At 41.8% G+C, this 24,232-nt stretch overlaps 1 protein-coding gene across 1 annotated transcript in view; it reads left to right on the forward strand.

The window, feature by feature from the left end:
• The window catches only part of LOC309559919 (protocadherin-11 X-linked-like), a 2,238,392-nt gene that overhangs the window by 1,671,112 nt on the left and 543,048 nt on the right, over positions 1 to 24,232 (forward strand). The window contains exon 5 of the mRNA XM_082263375.1: positions 14,316 to 14,514. Within this exon, the coding sequence (XP_082119501.1) occupies positions 14,316 to 14,514 (199 nt within the window). The remainder of the gene's footprint in view (positions 1 to 14,315; positions 14,515 to 24,232) is intronic.

A 24,232-nucleotide genomic window follows, 5' to 3' on the forward strand; every position in this document is an offset into this window, starting at 1 on the left:
CGTTTTGTATTTTATTTGTATCTTATTTGGTGTGGTACATAGTGCCTACAAAGTCTATAAACTGCAGTTCATCTTCTGTGATTATTCATTTAGAGTCTTTGTGGACATGACACTGCTGAGGTTGACAGGTGCCCATTGTGCCTCCCAAATGGCCCCCTGTCCTCTTTGTTTCTAAATGTTCACATGTCAGAGTACCCACTCCCTGAGGGTCGATGGGAAAAATGTCCCTTCAGTTGTGGTTTGAATTCAGCCACAACTCAGGAAACTCCTATAAACCTGTAGAGAAACCCTAGGGTTCTACGAAACCCTAGTTAGGAATGGCTGACCCAGGTGTATAGTAGGGATGATGGAACGGTTCGGGTCGACCATCGGTTCGACCCAAACATTGGCTGTTCGAGGTTTGGCCGAATTTAGAACTTTTTGCTTAAAAAGTTCGGAATTCGGCAACCAGAACCGACCAAAATGCAATGGGCCAGGAAATGGGCTTTAAAAGCCTGTGATTGGACCAGAACCATTAGTAAAAGCCAATTGAGTGGGCAGGAGAATGCTAGGAATGTGTTTGGAGTGACTAGGGGGTCCCTAGGCCAATCATTAGTGAATACCCCCCCCCCCAGTATATAAGATAGCCCCTGCCAAATTCCTAGCATTGTAATACAGGGACATGGAAGAGAGTGGAAGCAGTTCTGTTAATTTTACTTTAAAAGTGTCATTTAGCATTTATTAGTGTGAGGAAAGGGATATCTAGTGTAGTTAGAGTGCTCTTTAGTTAGATGCAAAAATTTAGTTTCTGTAGGGAAAGTGTTAGGTGCCAGGGTGACCGTAGTGTAGTGTAGGGTGAACTGACACTGACTGCTATGGCAGGGTGACCAAACCCTTCCTTATCAGGGTGACTGCTATAGAGAAAATATTGTTTCTCTCAAGTCACATTCGGTGCACTAATATGTACAAACAGAATAAAATAGAGATTATTGCGCTAACTTAAAAAATGTAAGCAGCTGACATCAATCACTGAACTAAGGAGGGTGATAAATCAATAAATACAAAAATATGTGCAGCGCTAGAAGAAAAAAATTCCCAACAAAATAAATTGTCCAATCGCAGGAAACATTCCACAAGTAACGTAAACAATTGATGGTGAGAAAAAGTCCAATATATAATGGTGCAAATCATATATAAGTGCAGCAAATCCCGTCACCAGTGAAGGTAGAAATATATTGCGCTCACCAGATGGATGGGACCCCAAAACACCATATAGTGTAGGAGTCAAACAGGCTTAAAAATGATGGAGTGTCCCCACAGATTTTTCACCGATTCCAACGGCAACCATGCAAATCTCCGGTAGATGGAATAGTTCAGAGATTCCCCTTCCACATGGTGGGTGGTAAAACCGAAAAAAATGGAGGGACATATAGCGTAATATTGCTAAAATCAATTTAATAACAATAAAGCTGATACACTTACAGACATCCGTGAAAGACAGGCATATAAGATGTAAAACAGCTGGGCTGACCAAGTCCTCTTTACATGTTTCGGCATAAATGCCTTTTTCAAAAGATAAAGTCAGCAGGTAGCCAGTGTTCATATATATATAGAGGTAGAATTAATTGGGTACACCTGTAGGAAGTAGGCGGTGGACTGCATGGAAACCGGAAGTAAAACCGGCGTGTGTTCCAAGCCTCACTATGGTATAGCGCCAAAAATGAAGTCTATTAAATCATAAGGGGAAACAGGAAGTGATGAAATGCCTGGAGGGGATGGCATTAGCCATCGTACATCCCAAGCCTCTTTATGAATTGTAAGACAGGAAGTGCTGACATCACATCCGGGAATAGGCGGAAGTGATGTCAGCGTCAAAACATCGAGGGGGGACGGCCTTTAACCATCATCAACCCCAAGCCTCCATCTGAAGTGTAAGACCGGATATGCCGACATCACATCCGGGATTGGGCGGAAGTGATGTCAGCACGGCAAGGCGGACCGCTTTACCGGAAGTTGGAGCATATCAATGCACCAGGTCAACAAAACAGAAATGGAGACAGCTCAGATTGGCCGATTCAGCGAGTAGTGAATATCGCCAATAAGAGAACAAAAAACGGGGGAGAATAAAAAGATGACGTTATAGTTAAACAGCGCCAACAAAAAAGGGGAGAGGAAAAAATCGGTTTAGTTATCTAAACCATAATATATCAACATAGTGGGCTCATTTATTGAGAAACCAGTATATTGAAAAAAACAAAAATGTCAATTGTCCACAGTTGAAGGGACATAATAACAAATTTTGTCTATATACAGTCCATAGTCTATCTCCATATTAGGTGACCCTTAATACAGGATATCTATAACAAAAAATATTTTTATTACATAACTACATGATGTATACAGCCAAAAGACAAATATAATAAAAATATTTTAAAAAATATCGTGAATAAAAATAATAAAATCACATAAAAGAACGAATGAGGATAAAGGGAACATATAAGGCTAAAAATAGCCAGAAAGGCAGATGGGAATGGGATATTTAGTACGCTAAGCTGTGTTTATAAAGGCGTTTATATCCCACTCTATATTCAACCCAAAAGGATGGTAGGACTTCAAAGTATAGATCCAGTATGTCTCTCTCCTAGAGACACCACAAATTTTTGAGCCACCCCTCCAGGGAGGTACATACTGGTCTATGACCTGAAATAAAGTGCCAGTGGGATCTTTATGGTGATAAAGAAGGTAATGTTTACCTACAGTATGCTTATCCTTGCCTGTGAGAATGCTCGTAATATGTTCATTAACACGCACATTAAAGGACCTTATAGTGCGTCCCACGTACTGCTTTTTACAGGGGCACGTTAACAAATAAACAATATGAGTAGTTATGCAAGTGGCGAAAAATTTGATATGGTGAAGACTCCCTGTGACAGAAGATTGAAAGGATGTAAATTTCCTTCTTTTATCACAATTATATTCGCACACTCTGCACTTCCGGCAGGGATAAAAACCAATAAGATCAGCAAAAAATTTTTTTGGTTTAATTGGTTCATCCGGTACATTGGGAGCTAATTGTCCTCTTAATGCAGGTGCACCTCTGAAAGTGACCGAGGGTCGTACAGGTAAAACGGTACCCAAAATGGGGTCATTTCTAAGTACATCCCAATGTTTGGATATAATTCTCTTGATGGAATTATGCTGAATAGAAAAATTGGTAAAAAAGGACCATTTAGCAAAATCAGACTGGTTTTTTGTTTTATTTCTATTTTTAGACCCAGAAAGTAATTGTGCTCTATCAATCTGGGTTACTTCCCTTATAGTGGACTCAAGAGCATCAGAATTATAACCCTTAACTAAGAACCTATCCTTTAGCAGCTGGGCTTGTTGGAGGAATTCATGTTCATGAGTACAATTCCTCCTAAGTCTGATGAATTGACTCTTGGGTATTCCACCCAACCAAGCCTTGTGATGACAGCTGTCAACAGGCAGGTACGAGTTACGGTCTGTGTCCTTGTGTTCTCTTATTGGCGATATTCACTACTCGCTGAATCGGCCAATCTGAGCTGTCTCCATTTCTGTTTTGTTGACCTGGTGCATTGATATGCTCCAACTTCCGGTAAAGCGGTCCGCCTTGCCGTGCTGACATCACTTCCGCCCAATCCCGGATGTGATGTCGGCATATCCGGTCTTACACTTCAGATGGAGGCTTGGGGTTGATGATGGTTAAAGGCCGTCCCCCCTCGATGTTTTGACGCTGACATCACTTCCGCCTATTCCCGGATGTGATGTCAGCACTTCCTGTCTTACAATTCATAAAGAGGCTTGGGATGTACGATGGCTAATGCCATCCCCTCCAGGCATTTCATCACTTCCTGTTTCCCCTTATGATTTAATAGACTTCATTTTTGGCGCTATACCATAGTGAGGCTTGGAACACACGCCGGTTTTACTTCCGGTTTCCATGCAGTCCACCGCCTACTTCCTACAGGTGTACCCAATTAATTCTACCTCTATATATATATGAACACTGGCTACCTGCTGACTTTATCTTTTGAAAAAGGCATTTATGCCGAAACATGTAAAGAGGACTTGGTCAGCCCAGCTGTTTTACATCTTATATGCCTGTCTTTCACGGATGTCTGTAAGTGTATCAGCTTTATTGTTATTAAATTGATTTTAGCAATATTACGCTATATGTCCCTCCATTTTTTTCGGTTTTACCACCCACCATGTGGAAGGGGAATCTCTGAACTATTCCATCTACCGGAGATTTGCATGGTTGCCGTTGGAATCGGTGAAAAATCTGTGGGGACACTCCATCATTTTTAAGCCTGTTTGACTCCTACACTATATGGTGTTTTGGGGTCCCATCCATCTGGTGAGCGCAATATATTTCTACCTTCACTGGTGACGGGATTTGCTGCACTTATATATGATTTGCACCATTATATATTGGACTTTTTCTCACCATCAATTGTTTACGTTACTTGTGGAATGTTTCCTGCGATTGGACAATTTATTTTGTTGGGAATTTTTTTCTTCTAGCGCTGCACATATTTTTGTATTTATTGGTGCACTAATATGGCTTCTCGCCGGTCAGCCTGCTTTTTGGCTGCAGGCGTGTATAGGGATTTTTTGAGGACATGTTTGGAGTCAGGCATGACATCTGAACATCTGTATAGGCGGTATATATACACACCCATGTATGTATATATACACCTGCACATATATAGGTGTGAAAGGAGCAGAAAACACTACTTGCGCTAATGAAATAATTAACACCAATATAGTTACGCTCCTATCACACCTATATATGTGTATGTGTAAAATACATATAAGTGTGTGTGTATATATACCTCTATACAGAAGTTCAGATGTTTTGCCTGCCTCCAAAGAACCCAAAAAAGAACGCTCAGGTGTGTTGTTGCAGGCCTTTTTTGGGGTTTTTGGAGGCAGGCAAAACATCTGAACTTGTGTATAGTGGTATATATACACACATACATATATATGTATTTTACACTTACACATATATAGGTGTGAAAGGAGCGGAGCGACATTAGTGTTAATTATTTCATTAGCACAAGCATATATTTCTGCTACTATCACACCTATATATGTCTAGATGTATATATATATACATATAAGTATGTGTGTATATATACCCGTATACACAAGTTAAGATGTTTTGCCTGCCTCCAAAGAACCCAAAAAAATGCCCAAAAAAACGCTAGCGCCAAAAAAAAAAAAAAAACGCCCAGGTGTGTTGTTGCAGGCATTTTTTGGGGGTTTTTGGAGGCAGGCAAAACATCTGAACTTGTGTATAGTGGTATATATACACACATACTTATATGTATTTTACACTTACACATATATAGGTGTTGTAGGAGCGGAGCCATATTAGTGTTAATTATTTAATTAGCGCAAGCATATATTTCTGCTACTATCACACCTATATATGTCTAGGTGTAAATATACATATAAGTATGTGTGTATATATACCCGTATACACAAGTTCAGATGTTTTGCCTGCCTCAAAAGACCCCATAAAATGCCCAAAAAAATGCCTGCTACTAAACCGGCAAGGTGTGAAAATAGTGAAGCCATATCCCTGTTCTATAAGTGACATAATACAAACAATCTTTTTTTTATGGTTCTGGACATGCTACAGAGCTGATACTTCACAGGTACACTTTTTATACCCACCAGATACTAAATCCAAAGAATTTTTTTTTTTTTTTTCAAGAATTGGCTCTCTATCAAAAATGACAATTTTTAAGAACTTTTTTTTGTGTGATTAATAGTCCCTGGGGTATGACCCAGAACTCTAGGCACTTTTTAGGGACATTTATTGGGTTTTAGGGCTTCAAAACGGTGTTTTTTGATTACCGAAGTTCGGGTCCCATTGATTTCAATAGGGTTCTGAAATCCGGGCCGAACTTTCGGGAAGTTCGGATGTTTTGGCCGAACCGAACTTTTGAAAAGTTTGATCATCCCTAGTGTATAGGTATCCAGAGCACCCCAGATAGTGTTTGGGTCACCTCTGCCCAGTCGTGGACCAGTTTGGGATACTGCCACAACAAGTGAACAAGAGTTACACGATTGCTTTTATCATAAGGTGAAGAATCAATCAGCCACAACTCAGGGCACCCCTAGCAAACTCTGGAGGAACCTTAGGGTTCTACGAAAACATGGTTAAGAATGGCTGATCTAGGGGGATGGGTATCTGGAGCACCACAGATAGAGTTTGGGTCACCCCCGTCTAGTAGCTGACCAGTTTGGGAGAGCACCAAAACAAGTGAACAAGATTTCTTGGAATGCATTCATTATCAAATGAAAGGTTAATCAGCCACAACTCGAGGAACACCTAGCCACCTCCCGAAGAACCCTAAGGTTCCACAAAACCCTGGTTAAGAATGGCTGATCTCTGGTGATAGGTGTTCAGAGCACCTCAGATAAAGTATGGATCACCTCCGCCAGGGAGAAGACGCGTTTGGGACAGCACCAAAAACAGTGAACAAGAGTTCCCAGAATTCATGCATCATCAAATAAAAGGTCAATCAGCCACAACTCGGGAAACCCTTAGCAACCTTTGGAGGAACCCTAGGGTTCCACGAAACCCTTGTTAAGAATGGCTGATCTAGGGTGATAGGTATTTCAGAGCATCACAGATAAAGTTTGGGTCACCTCTGCCCAGGAGAAGACCAGTTTGGGACACCACCATAATAAGTGGACATGAGTTCCCGAAACAATTTCGTTTTTAATTTAGTTACCCCAAATGACCCACAAAAAGGCTTCAATTTAACCACTTGATGACCGCCGCAAATACATATACTGCGGCGGTCAGCCCCTCACAGGCAAACTGACGTATGGGTACGTCACTAGCCTGTGAGGCTCTGGGGAGCAAGCGAACGCGGTCACGGACCCCCCCGCGCATGTGACCGGCGGACCCGATGTCCGCCGGTCACTCGGCGATCGTCGGTGGAGAGGGAGAACGGCAGGCGGCTAGTGTAAACAACCCACCTGTCTCTCTCCCCTGTGTAGAAACAATGATCATACAGTTCTACTATGTAGGACAGTTGATCATTGTTCCTACAGCTCAAGCCACAGCCAATCACAGTTAGAATCACGCCCCTAGGGACACACACAGCCCCTCCCTCTCAAATAAAGTTAACCCCTTCACTGCCAGTGTAATTTTACAGTAACAGTTCATATGTATAGCACTGATTACTGTAGAAATGTCACTGGTAACCCCAAAAGTGTCAAAAATGTCAGTCAAGGGTCTGATCTGTCCGCCGCAATGTCGAAGTACCGCAAAAAAAATCGCAGTTCGCCGCCATTACGCGTTAAAAAAAAAACAACAAAAATGACAAAAATCTTTCCCTTTGTTAGTAAACGCGATAACTTTTGCGCAAACCAATCAAAATACGCTTATTGCGGTTTTTTTTACTAAACATATGTAGCATAAAACAAATTGGCTGAAAATGTTAAAAAATTTTGATTTTTAAATTTTTTTTGTGGGGAATTTCATATAAAAAAATTTGAAAAATATTGTTATTTTTGCAAAATTGACGCTCTTTTTTTGTTTATAGCGCATGATCAAAAAATTGCACAGGTGATCAAATACCACCAAAAGAAAGCTCTGTTTGTGGGAAAAAAAGGACGTCAAATTTGTTTAGGTACAGCGTCGCACGACCGCGCAATTGTCCGTTAAAGTCACGCAGTGCCGAATCGCAAAATACCCCCTGGTCAGGAAGGGGGTAAAATCTTCCGGGGCTTAAGTGGTTAAAACACCTTATTTAAAAATTAGGCTGTTTGGTAAAAGTTTGAACGTCACATAACCCACTTTGAGTCATTAGCACGGACAGTTCTTAATTTCCAACAGAGACTTTGCCAGAAATACACCCAGGTCAGATCTTTATTTTCCGCCAGCCATTAAATGGCATCAATATGTTACAATTAAGGTCTATAAGGCAAATGATATCTTTGCTGTTGGCCAGAGATAAATTTTCATTAACTCTTTTTAAATCTGTTAATGTATAAGAAAGCTGGCCAAGACCTGGTGTCTGAAAGCCACTCAACCATGCGGCAAATGTCATTTTTTTTGTAAGCTATATGCTGTTTAATATTCCTGTTATCAGGGTCTAATTATTGCAATAAAAGATTGAACTTTGAGTGGATGGAAGCTTTGATCAGTCATTTCGGCATGAATAATGGAAAAAAAAAAAAGTGGATTACTTTTTGCCTGCTAATTCCGAGCTCCCTGTTGAGTAAAAACCTTTAGGTAAATTGCAGGTCTTGCAGTGGCTGGGAGTTTACACATTGTGCCTGTGCTCGGGGCATGACTGCAAGCAAACCACGCTCTCCTTATTCACAGTGCAGAGCGGGGAGGCTGTGCCAGCACAATCTGTCAGAGAACTAAGTACATACCATTTATGGAATCTTTCTTTATTCTTGATATACATGAGGGTAAAAATTCAGCAAAGACATATAGATTCAATGTAAGCGGTCATCTTGTATATTGCAAAAAGAGTTTATAGGGCAAGAGTTTAAAAATTGAAATTAGTTTTAATGTATTTATTTTTTGCAATAAGAACAACTAAAATGGTATTTTACAAAAATAAACAATTCTTTTGTATGCCTTCTTTGGCCTCAGTTTTTTTCTTTTTCTTTTTCTTTTTTTTGTGGAATGCTTTCTGTCTGGCTGATTTTTCATTCTGCAATTCAAACTTGTAATCAGCTGCTACATTATCAACTGGAAATAATTTGAATTAGAGGGGTGCGTTATATAAAAAAAACAAAACAAAAAAACACAAATATATATATATATATATATATACACACACACATATACAGGGCTTTTTTTCTCAGAGAATAGGTGCAGGAACTCCCTATTTTGGACTCACCCCTTGTCTCCGCCCCTACCTACCTCCATGAACTGTTCCTTGGTTCCACCCACTACCCACCTCCCAGTACCATTCTGAAAATACAGAACAAAGTAACATTTGTGGTACTACGTAATTTGTATGGAATTTGTTAATGATAAGCAGTAAAATAGATCCCATGCAACCAACAACAATAGATCCCCCAGCAACAATAGATCCAGACAGAAACAATGGGCCCTCAGCAGCAACAACATATCTCCCAGCAGCCAGCATCAATAGACTGCTGCCTAAACAGTAGATCCTTCCCAGCAACAACTGACCCCTCAGCAACATAAGACCCACCCCAGCAACAATATACCCCCCTGAAAAACGAGATCTCTTCCAGAGACAATAGATCCCCCAACAGCCACACTAGATATTCCCAGCAGCAATAAATCCTCCTGCAGGAATAGATCCACTCCAGCAACAATAGACCCCCCCCCCCTGCAAAACGAGATCTCTTCCAGAGACAATAGGTCCCCCAGCAGCCACATTAGATCTCCCCAGCAGCATTAAATCCTCCTGCAGGAATAGATCCCCTCCAGCAACAATAGGTTCCGCAGCAGCCAGCATCAATAGATCAGTGTAGCACAACCCAGCACTCCTTGCCATTACATACATTCAGTGCTAGAGGTGCCGGAACTGCGTTCCCCCGCGTTCCCGCTGAAAAAAAGCCCTGCACACACATATATATATATATATACAGTGGTGATCGAAAGTTTGGGCACCCCAGGTAAAAAATTGTATCAATGTGCATAAAGAGGCCAAGGAAAGATGGAAAAATCTCCAAAAGGGATCAAATTACAGATTAGACATTCTTGTAATATGTCAACAAAAGTTAGATTTTATTTCCATCATTTACACTTTCAAAATAACAGAAAATAAAAAAATGATGTCTGCAAAAGTTTGGGCACCCTGCAGAGTTAACATCTTGTACTGCCCCCTTTGGCAAGTATCACAGCTTGTAAATGCTTTTTGTAGCCAGCCAAGAGTCTTTCAATTCTTGTTTGAGGTATCTTTGCCCATTCTTCCTTACAAAAGTCTTCCAGTTCTTTGAGATTTCTGGGCTGTCTGTCACGCACTGCTCTTTTAAGGTCAATCCATAGATTTTCAATTATGTTGAGGTCAGGAGATTGTGAAGGCCATGGCAAAACCTTCAGTTTACGCCTCTTGATGTAATCCCCCGTGGATTTCGAGGTGTGTTTAGGATCATTATCCATTTGTAGAAGCCATCTTCTCTTTAACTTCAGCTTTTTCACAGATGGCATCAAGTTACCATCCAAAATTTGCTGAAATTTTATTGAATCCATTTTTCCTTCTACTCGTGAGATGTTCCCTGTGCCACTGGCTGCAATACAACCCCAAAGCATGATTGATCCACCGCCATGCTTAACAGTTGGACAGAGGTTCTTTTCATTAAATTCTGTGACCCTTCTTCTCCAAACGTACCTTTGCTCATTCCGGCCAAAAAGTTCAATTTTGACCTCATCGGTCCACAGAACTTAATTCCAAAATGCATCAGGCTTGTCTATATGTCCATTTGCAAAGTTCAAACGCTGATTTTTGTGGTGAGGACATAGACGAGGTTTTCTTCTGATGACTCTTCCATGAAGACCATATTTGTACAAGTATCTCTTTATAGTGGAATAGTGTACCACAACTCCAGTGTCTGCCAGATCTTTCTGGAGGGATCACGCAGTCAAACGTGGGTTTTGAATTGTTTTTCTCACAATCCTGCGAGCCGTTCTGTCTGATATTTTTCTTGGTCTTCCAGATCTTGCTTTAACTTCCACAGTTCCTGATGACTGCCATTTCTTAATTACATTCCGAACAGAGGATATTTACATCTGAAAACTCTTTGCTATCTTCTTATAGCCTTCTCCAGCTTTGTGAGCGTCAACTATTTTCAGTTTCAGTTTTCTAGACAACTGCTTAGAAGATCCCATGGTGCTGATTGTTGGGGCAAGGTCAGATGAGTCTGGGCATTTAAAACCTTTGAGATTGACATCACCTGGTCTTCCCAGACGATGATTGAGAACAATCCATGACACTGGCAGGTCTCAGCCTTGCAAAGGGGGCAGTGCATGCTATTAATTCTGCAGGGTGCCCAAACTTTTGCAGACACCATTTTTTTGTTTTCTGTAATTTTGAAAGTGTCAGTGATGGAAATAAAATCTAACTTTTGTTGACATATTATAAGAATGTCTAATCTGTAATTTGATGCCTTTTGGAGATTTTTTCATCTTTCCTTGGCTTCTTTATGCACATTAATACAAATTTTTACCTGGGGTGCCCAAACTTTCGATCACCACTGTATATATATATATCTATATATCTATATATATATATATATATATATATAAAAATTTTCAGTGCTGGAAAATAATGGTGGCCACACAAAATATTGACATTTGGGCCCTATTTTGACATTGTCACTTAGGGGTGTACTCACTTTTGCTGCCAGCGGTTTAGACATTAATGGCTGTGTGTTGAGTAATTTTGAGGGGACAGCAAATTTACACTGTTATACAAGATGTACACTCACTACTTTACATTGTAGCAAAGTGTCACAGATAGATAGAATAACACATTTACAAAAATGTGAGGGGTGTATTCACTTTTGCTAGATCTATAGATATATATAGACACACACACACACTATATTACCAAAAGTATTGGGACGCCTGCCTTTACACGCACATGAACTTTAATGGCATCCCAGTCTTAGTCCGTAGGGTTCAATATTGAGTTGGCCCACCCTTTGCAGCTATAACAGCTTCAACTCTTCTGGGAAAGCTGTCCACAAGGTTTAGGAGTGTGTCTATGGGAATGTTTCACCATTCTTCCAGAAGCGCATTTGTGAGGTCAGGCACTAATGCTGGATGAGAAGGTCTGGCTCGCAGTCTCCGCTCAAATTCATCCCAAAGGTGTTCTATGGGGTTGAGGTCAGGACTCTGTGCAGGCCAGTCAAGTTCCCCCCCCCCCCCCAAACTCGCTCATCCATGTCTTTATGGACCTTGCTTTGTGCACTGGTCCAAATCATTTGGGGGAGGGGGGATTATGGTGTGGGGTTGTTTTTCAGGGGTTGGGCTTGGCCCCTTAGTTCCAGTGAAGGGAACTCTTAAGTCATCAACATACCGAGACATTTTGGGCATTTGCATGCTCCCAACTTTGTGGGAAGAGTTTGGGGATGGCCCCTTCCTGTTCCAACATGACTGCGCACCAGTGCCCAAAGCAAGGTCCATAAAGACATGGATGGGCGAGTTATATCCATCACCCCTGAAGAAAGAGAAAAACTCTGAAACGCATCGGTCGTCTTTGTAGGGTTTTACTTGCACCTCTGTAACTAACCACCATGCCACTATGTTGAGGTGGCTTGGCTTTCTCTGGTTCCAAGCATTTGTCCTTTTGCATCAGTTTGTAGTTTTAACACCAATGTTCAATACAAATTTAGTACTTTTGATACTTTTATATATAATCTCTTTTTTCAATTGTTTGTTTACTTTTACTCAATTAAATACATTTTTCTAGGCCCATAAAGTCCCACTTAGAGGCCGCCCCTGTCCTTTCCAGAGCAAATAAGGGGGCAAATCTCCGCAGCGGGGCACAGATTGCAATAAGAACCTGCATAGATGCACAAAGTGGTTCCAACCGTCAGCCTCTATGTCACAGGTGTGACCTTGCAGAGCTGTAGAGACGTAGTGTCAGGTGGGTTGAACCACAAAATCCAACGGGGGAGGGGGGGGGACAGGTGCGCTGGCATCCGTAATACCCAGAACTTTTAGGCGCCGAAGACTGTTCAACAGCTGTAGGTCTACAAGTGAATGTAGATGCTCAAGCAGCTAGATAGGTAACTATTATTGCTGTACTCAGGGCTCTTTTTCTCAGAGAATAGGTGCAGGAACTGCCCCCCTTTTTAAGTCATCGCTTGTCTCCATCCGCTACCCACCTCCAAGTACCGTTCCTTGGTTTCACCCCCTACCCAACTTCCAGTACCGCTGCTTTAAGAGAATACAGAACCATGCATTGTGGTGTTAAGTAATTTGTATGCAATTGAATGCAATGATAAAAAAAAGCACAATAGACCCCATACCGGCCACACTAGATCCCCCCAGCAAAAACAGATCCACCCAGCAACAATAGACCCCCCCTCCCACAAACAATAGACACCACCCAGCAACAATAGGTTGCCCCCCAGCAATAATATACCCCCCAGCAACAATATATCCCCCTAGCAACAAAAGACCCCTCCCCAGCAACAATAGATCCCACCAGCAATAATAGAACCCTGGTACAAAACACCACTTTAGCTACAATAGATCCACCCAAGCAGCAACAATGGATCTTTCAGCAGTGAGCAACAATAATCCTCTCCCTTAAGGGCTCTTTCACACGGGCGGTCCGATCAGATCCACCTGTCAGTTTTTTAGGCGGATCTGATCGGATCCTCCATGCAGCTCTATGGGGCAGCGGATGTCAGCGGAGACACCTCCGCTGACACCTGCTGCCATCCGCATCCGATCCTGTGCGTGAAATCTGGACGGATGGAAACCCTATTTTTCCATCCGTTCAGTAATCGGATCGGATCGGATCTGATGAGAGCGGACAAGCGGTCCGCTCTCATCCGATCCCCCATAGAGGGCAGCGGGGGCTGAGACACCTCCCTCTCCGCTATGCAAGCGGAGACGGAGCTGTCATCCGCCCGGCTCAGCGGGGATCGCGGATCGATCCCTGCTGAGCAACACGGATCCGCCGACGGAGCGGACCGTGTGAAAGAGCCCTAACTGTAGATCATTACCAGCAACAATTGATCCCCCGGCAACATAAGACGCCCTAAGCAACAATAGACCCCCGTGCAAAAACAGATCCCCGTCAATTACAATAGATCCTCCAGAAGTCAGCATCATAGACCCTCCAGCATCCCTTACCATTACATACATTCAGTGCTGGAGGTGCCGGAACTGCGTTCCCCCGCGTTCCTGCTGAAAAAAAGCCCTGCCTGTACTACATCAGCAACAAAAAAACGGTGTCCAACACTGAAGCCTGCACTAAACTAGCAGAACTTAATACAACAGATGAGGTTGAGCTAATGTGGGCTTTATCGGTTCTACAATTTGCATTGTTTTTAAAAATCACAAAATAGTAGGGCACTGGAATATTTTTTTGGTTTGTGTGATTTTTTTTTTTTGCATAGGGGACAGGTTCTCTTCACTGGTGCTCCAGTTATGATAATACCTAAATGTCAGGTGAGGGGGATTCGATTTGTGAACCATCTACTGAAATTGTGCCCAGATGAAGATGATTATAATGTGTCCTAGTCCACATCTCTGAAATACATTATTTTCCAAATTGTCTGCATTAGGCAATTACTTCGATCGCAGCTGATGCCATGTCATTTTCTTCCCCTCTTCGCAGGTCCAGCGCCGTGTCACATTTCACCTCCCGGACGGCTCCCAGGAAAGTTGCAGCGACAGCGGATTAGGAGACCAGGAACCCAGTGGCAGCTCCAATGCTTCACAGCCCTTGCCCCTTGGCTTTGGGCAGGAGGAATACTACGAGCAAACTTCAGCCAACAGCCGGACAGAGGGAGATGGGAACTCCGACCCAGAGTCTAGTAAGCTCCTTTACATTTATCTTTTTTTTTTTTTAAGATTCTCTAAGGTTGTAAAGTTTTCAGATTGCTTAAAATTTTTAACCAATTGCTTAACTACATCAAGAGGGTAGACAAAGGTAGGCTGTTGCATTTTAGTTTTGTACAAAGATGATTTGCATCACCAGTTAAAGGTCAGCTTTTCCCATGATGGACCCACCAGCTGATTATACTCACCAGCCTTTGGAGTTTCGTTTTCCACCAGTAGCGAGCAGAAAGAGCCCCGTGCAAGTTCCATGATAGGAATTGGAGCTTAAACAGAGCTGAAGACCTTCTCTTCACTCCCGTAAGATAGTGTTGGGTGCCTGAGGGGTCAATCACCAAAAACCATCCTGTCAAATGGAAAGAGTGGGAGATGCTCAAATGCTCTGTTTTACTGAAAGTATCAGGAGTTTTTTCTATTTATTCCCCACATTTAAACAGAGTGGCAGGGGAAGGAAACAGAAATATAAACTTCTTCCTGGCTGCTATTAAAGTGAACCTGTCATTTTGCTTGCTTTGGTTGTTTTTGATGTCTAACTTTAAATGATTAAGGAGGTTTTCCATTTTGCACACCTGCACTGCTCCTGCAAGGTAATTGACAGCAATGTTCTGTTTGGGATCCTGACTTTTCAGCTAGCTTGCCTTCGGGGGAGTGCCTGGTGTGGTCCCCCCTCCACACCAAGTATGAAGGGAAGTAATATTCCATTTGAAGGATTCTTGTGGCTGACAATGATTGTCAGCCATCCCCTGGATGAGCTTCATGGTCTTCTATTGACCTTGACCCTCCTCTTCCCTGTCACGGGGGGGGGGGGGGTTCTTCCCTCACTGTAGGTATCTTCTACTGGCAGGGCCGTCTTTAATATTGATTGGACCCTGGGCAAACATTTTCTTGGGCCCTTCTGAATCCACTTATCAACTATGTGAGGGCTCAAGGGGCAGCTGCTTTGGGCCCTACAACATTGACTGGGCCTGGGGCAGCTGCTCCTTTTGACCTGCGTTAAAGACAGCCCTGTCTACTGGTGATGGTTGGGTATATGGCGCCTCCCATTCAGACATGCATATGCATGCATAAATTTAATTGATATTTATAAGGCGCTCCAACAGTTTCCTTATGAAGTGGGTGAAAAACCTGTCAAGCGAGTTAAAGACTAACACACCCTCATCCAGGACTGGAATGGTCAATTGTTCAGACAAGGTGAACGTAGCTCCGTTTATATATTCCCACTTTATTGGTTGTGTCTGTGGATTAGTGCTTGTATACTGTGTAAAATTGTTTTAACTCCATAAAAATATGGGGCTGACTGGACCACCCACAGCTCAAACTTCAGCCGAAATTCAAGCCATGTATGGCTACATTAAGAGTCTCCATATTAGATCTTTTCTGACAATTGGCTATGGTTGAGACATCCATGGCTTTCCAACTCAACAGGTATTTTCTTGGTAATTCTTTATTCTACTGGTGATGGTTGGGTATATGGCGCCTCCCATCCAGACATCCATATGCATGCATAGATCTACTTCAGCCGAAATTCAGCCGAAATTCAAGCCATGTATGGCTAGATTAAGAGTCCCCATATTAGATATTTTCTGACAATAATTGGCTATGGTTGAGACATCCATGGCTTTCCAACTCAACAGGTATTATCTTGGTAATTATTTATTCTACTGGTGATGGTTGGGTATATGGCGCCTCCCATTCAGACATCAATATGCATGCATAAATCTAGCTGATATTTATAAGGCGCTCCAACAGTTTCCTTATGAAGTGGGTGAAAAACCTGTCAAGCGAGTCAAAGACTAACACACCCTCATCCAGGACTGGAATGATCAATTGTTCAGACAAGGCGAACGTAGCTCCATTTATGTATTCCCACTTTATTGGTTGTGTCTGTGGATTAGTAGTTGTATACTGTGTAAAATTGTTTTAACTCCATAAAAATATGGGACTGACAGGACCACCCACAGCTCAAACTTCAGCCCAAATTCAAGCAATGTATGGCTACATTAAGAGTCTCTCTATTAGACCTTTTCTGACAATAATTGGCTATGGTTGAGACATCCATGGCTTTCCAACTCAACAGGTATTTTCTTGGTAATCATTTATTCTACTGGTGATGGTTGGGTATATGGCGCCTCCCATTCAGACATGCATATGCATTCATAAATCTAACTGATATTTATAAGGCGCTCCAACGGTTTACTTATGAAGTGGGTGAAAAACCTGTCAAGCGAGTCATTGACTAACACCCTCATCCAGGACTGGAATGGTCAATTGTTCAGACAAGGCGAACCTAGCTCCGTTTATGTATTCCCACTTTATTGGTTGTGTCTGCGGATTAGCGCTTATATACTGTGTAAAATTGTTTTAACTCCATAAAAATATAGGGCTGGCAGGACCACCCACAGCTCAAACTTCAGCCGAAATTCAAGCCATGTATGGCTAGAGTCTCCATATTAGATATTTTCTGACAATAATTGGCTATGGTTGAGACATCCATGGCTTTCCAACCCAACAGGTATTTTCTTGGTAATTATTTATTCTACTGGTGATGGTTGGGTATATGGCGCCTCCCATTCAGACATGCATATGCATGCATAAATCTAACTGATATTTATAAGGCGCTCCAACGGTTTCCTTATGAAGTGGGTGAAAAACCTGTCAACCTGTCAAAGACTAACACACCCTCATCCAGGACTGGAATGGCCAATTGTTCAGAAAAGGGCAAAGTAGCTCCATTTATATATTCCCACTTTATTGGTTGTGTCTGTGGATTAGTAGTTGTATACTGTGTAAAATTGTTTTAACTCCATAAAAATATGGGGCTGACAGGACCACCCACAGCTCAAACTTCAGCCAAAATTCAAGCCATGTATGGCTAGATTAAGAGCCCCCATATTAGATCTTTTCTGACAATAATTGGCTATGGTTCAGACATCCATGGCTTTCCAACTCAACAGGTATTTTCTTGGTAATTATTTATTCTACTGGTGATGGTTGGGTATATGGCGCCTCCCATCCAGACATCCATATGCATGCATAGATCTACTTCAGCCAAAATTCAGCTGAAATTCAAGCCATGTATGGCTAGATTAAGAGTCTCCATATTAGATCTTTTCTGACAATAATTGGCTATGGTTGAGACATCCATGGCTTTCCAACTCAACAGGTATTTTCTTGGTAATTCTTTATTCTACTGGTGATGGTTGGGTATATGGTGCCTCCCATTCAGACATGCATATGCATGCATAAATCTAACTGATATTTATAAGGCGCTCCAATGGTTTCCTTATGAAGTGGGTGAAAAACCTGTCAAGCGAGTCATTGACTAACACACCCTCATCCAGGACTGGAATGGTCAATTGTTCGGACAAGGCGAACATAGCTCCGTTTATGTATTCCCACTTTATATGGCGCCTCCCATCCAGACATCCATATGCATGCATAGATCTACTTCAGCCGAAATTCAGCTGAAATTCAAGCCATGTATGGCTAGATTAAGAGTCTCCATATTAGATCTTTTCTGACAATAATTGGCTATGGTTGAGACATCCATGGCTTTCCAACTCAACAGGTATTTTCTTGGTAATTCTTTATTCTACTGGTGATGGTTGGGTATATGGTGCCTCCCATTCAGACATGCATATGCATGCATAAATCTAACTGATATTTATAAGGCGCTCCAATGGTTTCCTTATGAAGTGGGTGAAAAACCTGTCAAGCGAGTCATTGACTAACACACCCTCATCCAGGACTGGAATGGTCAATTGTTCGGACAAGGCGAACATAGCTCCGTTTATGTATTCCCACTTTATATGGCGCCTCCCATCCAGACATCCATATGCATGCATAGATCTACTTCAGCCGAAATTCAGCTGAAATTCAAGCCATGTATGGCTAGATTAAGAGTCTCCATATTAGATCTTTTCTGACAATAATTGGCTATGGTTGAGACATCCATGGCTTTCCAACTCAACAGGTATTTTCTTGGTAATTCTTTATTCTACTGGTGATGGTTGGGTATATGGTGCCTCCCATTCAGACATGCATATGGATGCATAAATCTAACTGATATTTATAAGGCGCTCCAATGGTTTCCTTATGAAGTGGGTGAAAAACCTGTCAAGCGAGTCATTGACTTAACACACCCTCATCCAGGACTGGAATGGTCAATTGTTCGGACAAGGCGAACATAGCTCCGTTTATGTATTCCCACTTTATTGGTTGTGCCTGTGGATTAGTAGTTGTATACTGTAAAAAATTGTTTTAACTCCATACAAGTATGGGGCTGACAGCGCCACCCACAGCTCAAACTTTAGCCGAAATTCAAGCCATGTATGGCTAGATTAAGAGTCTCCATATTAGATATTTTCTGACAATTGGCTATGGTTGAGACATCCATGGCTTTCCAACTCAACAGGTATTTTCTTGGTAATTATTTCCCTATGATAGCTTCTAATGTCCAGGTCTTGGAGATCTAGTAATCACTGCAAATAGCCATTTTTTTGGGGGATCTCCTAATTGAAGAAGTGACAGTTGGCCAAGCCCAGTTGCGTATTACCAACTTCCACCTTAAATGTGTTTGTAATGCCCCACATTCCAATTAAAGCAAAACAAAATAAAAATAAAAATATGGTTTAAATGGATTGAATAGAAAAAAGCAGTTATGGTGCAAATATATTTTAGTGTGTGTGTCATATCATAATAATTAAATGATTTGATATCCAATTTTTTTTTTTTTTTTTTTTTTGGGACAGTATGCATAGAGATATAAAAAGTAACCTTCACATAATTAGGCATTAGGAATGTACATAACTTCCAGGACATGTTCAGTTTTTTTTTTTTTTGTTTGTGGTTCAATGTTTATATTTTGGTGGCATTGTGTAGAATTTTGAATAAATAGTATATATAGAGGTATGTATGGACTTCCTTTCCTCGTTTTAAAATGTAATTTTAAGATTTCCTAGTCATAAAAAAAATCCTTTATTTTGTTATATTGTAGTAGTTGATCGTATGTCACATATATTGATGGCACTCTCAAAGTCCAGTTTATACATTTTCATGCAAAATTGAGACTTGTTGGGAATAGGCATGTGGTATCCAAATAATGGGAATAACAAATTAAATAGCAAATAAATAAATATATAAATATATGGTTCACATAAGGGGGTGACCCCCTTCTTTTCCACTGTAGCACTTTAAAACGCACAGGAAAAATTATTTTATATTAGTCACAAATACACCTTATTGTATGGTAGGATTTTGCACTGCTAGAATTGAGGTTTTTACTTTGAGATATAGCTATATGTGGTATCCAAGACTACTGCACCAATCCTTTTGTTTGCACTTAGGTATTGTGTAGAAATAAGTAAAAATTCTGCAAAGTTCTGTGCTGTGCTGTCATTGAACTTACTGGAGATGGAGTTCTTTGACAGCCCTCTGCAGGTTTGAATTTTCCATTCTTCATGATTGATGGGGAACACACCGGAGGTGGGAGCCTATGGGACTGGCCCAGAGAGTCACTGCAGTCTGCTTGACTCAAAGATAAATGAGAGAGAGGTTTGGATGGGAGGACCCTAGAGAGAGAAAGAGACAGAGAATGATTGCTAGAGAAAGTTCTAGACAGCCTGGTTCCAAGGAACATGGTGTCCATTACTCTGAACCCAACCAGAGGTGCTCATCAAAGACGTGCAAGATATGAACACACTCCTAAGACACCAATGGCAAATCTTCAAATCTAAATTGGGATAAAGATTTTTCTGTGGTGGGCAGCTGTGAAAATGGAAGAGGTTTGATTGCAAATCACGCATTATTAGTGAAACATTAGGAAGAACGTTATTTTGTTCTTACTCTGTTGTTCTTATAAGACTGTTCAACCTAAACAACCTGTTGCTTTAGGAAACTGGCATATATCCTTGAAGGTGATGTCATACTATTGATAAAATATAACATTTCCCAATAATATATATATTTGTATGGAATATATGCAATTCATATATCTTTATTGAATCAATATAATATGTAGGAACAGATATAAAGATGACTATGGACATAACTAGTCATACATATGTTTGTCTACCACCAAGGGTCTGAACTGGTCAGATATTTGCAGAATTGTCTATTGCAGTGATGGCGAACCTTGGCACCCCAGATGTTTTGGAACTACCTTTCCCATGATGCTCATGCACCCTGCAGTGTAGTTGGACCGTCATGGGAAATGTAATTTCAAAACATCTGGGGTGCCAAGGTTCGCCATCACTGGTCTATTGGGTCTCTAGAAAGACAAAGGATTTCCTGTTGATGACTTTGTTAGTATGTTGAAAGCCAAATGTTGCACATTATAATTAGGATCTCCCCTTTACCTTCAAGAGCAGGTGAGCTGGTGAGGATCTGGTAATAGGAAAGAGTTGTCTCCTTGAAGGTCATATAGCTTTGGTATGCTAAGTTGGCCAACTGATTGTCCAAAGGTCCATGTGTGATGTCAGGTTATTACACTTAACAAACATTCATTTTTTAAGACATCCTGTTTGTGAACACCAGGGAGACAACATAAATAATATTGAATAGTTTTCATATCAAAGGGGGTTTGAGTTACCATCCTCTAATTTTAATGAAAAAGATATGATTTGGCACTTTGGACCAATTGGAGATTCATCAATGATAGTGAATGAAGTAACTAAGATAAGAACGGGAGGGATGCACGGGGATCCTGAGATGGACGGACACTTGGGGGGCACTTGGAGGTCAGGCACATATAGAATGAAAGTAACTAGGATAAGAATGGAATGGGGAGACACACGGGGAACCTGACAGGGACGGACACTTGGGGGACACATGGAGTTCAGGCACATATGTAATAGAAAAAACAAGGATAAGAATGTGGGGGGGATGGACGCTTGGGGGACACTTGGAGGTCAGACACATGGAATGGAAGAAACGAGGATAAGAATGGGAGGAAGACACACACGGTGAACCTGAGAGGGATGGACACTTGAAAGACAAGTGGAGGCACGTATGGAATTGAAGTTAAACTGGCCATAGATGGTTTTAATTTGAACCATGCATGGGCGTGCAACGCTGTACCTAAACGAATTTGACGTCCTTTTTTTCCCCACAAACAGAGCTTTCTTTTGGTGGTATTTGATCACCTGTGCGATTTTTACTTTTTGCGCTATAAACAAAAAAATAGCGTAAATATGAAATTCCCCAAAAAAAAATGGAAAAATCAAAATTTTTTAACATTTTTGGCCAATTTGTTTTCTGCTACATATGTTTGGTAAAAAGAATCGCAAAAAGCGTATTTTGATTGGTTTGCACAAAAGTTATTGCGTTTACTAACTAAGGGAAAGATTTCTGTCATTTTTGGTGTTTTTTTTTTTAACGCGTAATGGCGGCGATCTGCGATTTTTTTTGCGGTACTGCGACATTGCGGCGGACAGATCAGACCCTTGACTGACATTTTTGACACGTTTGGGGTTACCAGTGACATTACTGCAGTAATCAGTGCTATACATATGCACTGTTACTGCAAAATGACACTGGCAGGGAAGGGGTTAACTTTATTGGGGAAAGAGGGGTTAAGTGTGTCCCTAGGGGCGTACTTCTAACTGTGATTGAACATGGCTACTGGTGTAGGAACAGTGATCAACGGTCCTACATAGTAGAACCGTGTGATCACTATTCATACACAGGGGAGAATGACAGGCGGCTTGTTTACATTAGCCACCTTCCTTCCTCCCTTCACGGAGGATGATCGCGAGTGACCGGCGGACATCGGGTCCGCCGGTCACATGCACGGACTTCCCAGGGAACGAGCCGGGGCGGGCTCACGCCTCCGCGGCGCGCGCTCGCCCGCTATTGGCTCACAAGCAAGTGACAGGCTAGTGACGTACCGGTACGTCACTTTGCCTGGCCGGGGCTGACCGCCGCAGTATATGTACAAGTATATGTAATGCAACCGGTTAATGTCTTCTTCACTGCAAGTGACAAGGTGAAGCAGCGGCCTTGCCGCACTCAGCCATATCTATTCGTCCCAGCAAATTGTGCATAGTTTATTCAAGTTGGAGTATCCCACTCATTCCCTTCTCCTATCCAAGTTCTCAATAAAACCACAAAAACCAAAACTCCTAGACAGTTTCCTGACTGAGCCAAAGCACTTTGAAAATGCTAAATGGTCGTGTTGTTGCTAGTGGTAACCCAGGGGAATCCATAATCAACAGCTCCCAAGGGAGTAGTGCTACAGAAGCTTTACCACATTTTCTAAGCTCTGGAGCAACTGCACTTGCAAAATGCACTGCCTATTTGCCTTTAGTAAATTAACCCAAGTGTCTGATGGTCAGCGCCTTTTTTTCTCAGAGAATAGGTGCAGGAACTCCCCCGTTCTAAGTCACTTCATGTCTCCGCCCCCTACCCACCTCCGAGCACTGACCCTTGTTTCCACCCCCCCCCCCCCCCTTACCCAGCTCCAAGTACAGCCCCTTTTGGAGAATATAGGGCCAAGTAACATTTTGTAGTATGGAATTTGGTAATGATAACAAGGAAAGTAATAAAATAGATCCCCGCAGCCAGCAGCAATAGACCCCCCATCCAGAAACAATAGACCCCCAGCAGCAACAATAGATCTCCCAGCAGCAAGCATCAATGGACTCTCCAGCAGCAAGCAGCAATTGACTCTCCAGCAGCAAGCATCAATGGACCCCTCCCTAAATAGTAGATCCCTTCCAGCAACAATTAACCCCCAGTAACAAAAGATCCTCCACCAGCAACAATAGATTAGCATACAAAAATAGATCCTCTCCAGCATCAATAGATCCCCTAGCAGCCAGCATCAGTAAACCCCTAAGCACACCTGAGAACCCTTTGCCAAGGCATACATTCAGTACTGGAGGTGCCGGAACTGCGTTCCCCCGCGTTCCCGCTGAAAAAAAACCCTGCTCATGGTGAATGTTGCTACATCATATGGGAAAACCCAGTTATACTCTTCACTTTGATCTAAAAAAAATACATACAATGTAAACATTTTAAATTGACAGTCTTTATGTTGTCTACAATGCCCATGATGTGATGGAGACACTAGGAAACAATAATATGGAAAGCACAGCACACTTAATGACTGGTGATTCCTAAAGAGAGAAAGCCATAGGTGGATGGAAGAGGTTAACCTTCCAGTATAATCATCTGTGTATACATTGGATGTAGTATGATCAGCGATGCTCTGCATCCAGTCACAGTCAGTTGTAAACATCATCATTTAAGTCCGGTTCCTGGCTCTGTACCTGATCCATCAATCACGGCGGTCCAGGAGGAATAATGAAAATTTATGGAGAGGATTAGCTAAGCAATATTCCATCATTAATACCTTTCAGAGGATTCAATCTGCAACATGCACTGTACACTTATAATAAATACCATCGCTTTACACAAATGACTCCATGGCTGCCAAGCGCGTATAATATCACTATGCAGTCGTTAAGATAAAGGGCGGTATTAATCACGGTGTCTTATTAATCTTGTGTGAGGTTAGCTGTGTTTTCTGTGGCCGTCACAATGCATTACTCGTATAATGGTTCACTGATCCAGCCCTGAATATGCAATTCAGATCCTTGAGTTGGATTGTTGCTTACTTGCTTTCAAAGCATTGTGTATCCAGATGCTTGCATTGACTTCAATTGAAGTTGTCCTGGAAAGGCTACTCCATCTAAA

This window comes from Pelophylax lessonae, assembly GCF_965119305.1.
Source record: "Pelophylax lessonae genome assembly, chromosome: 7".
Lineage (NCBI taxonomy): Eukaryota > Metazoa > Chordata > Amphibia > Anura > Ranidae > Pelophylax > Pelophylax lessonae.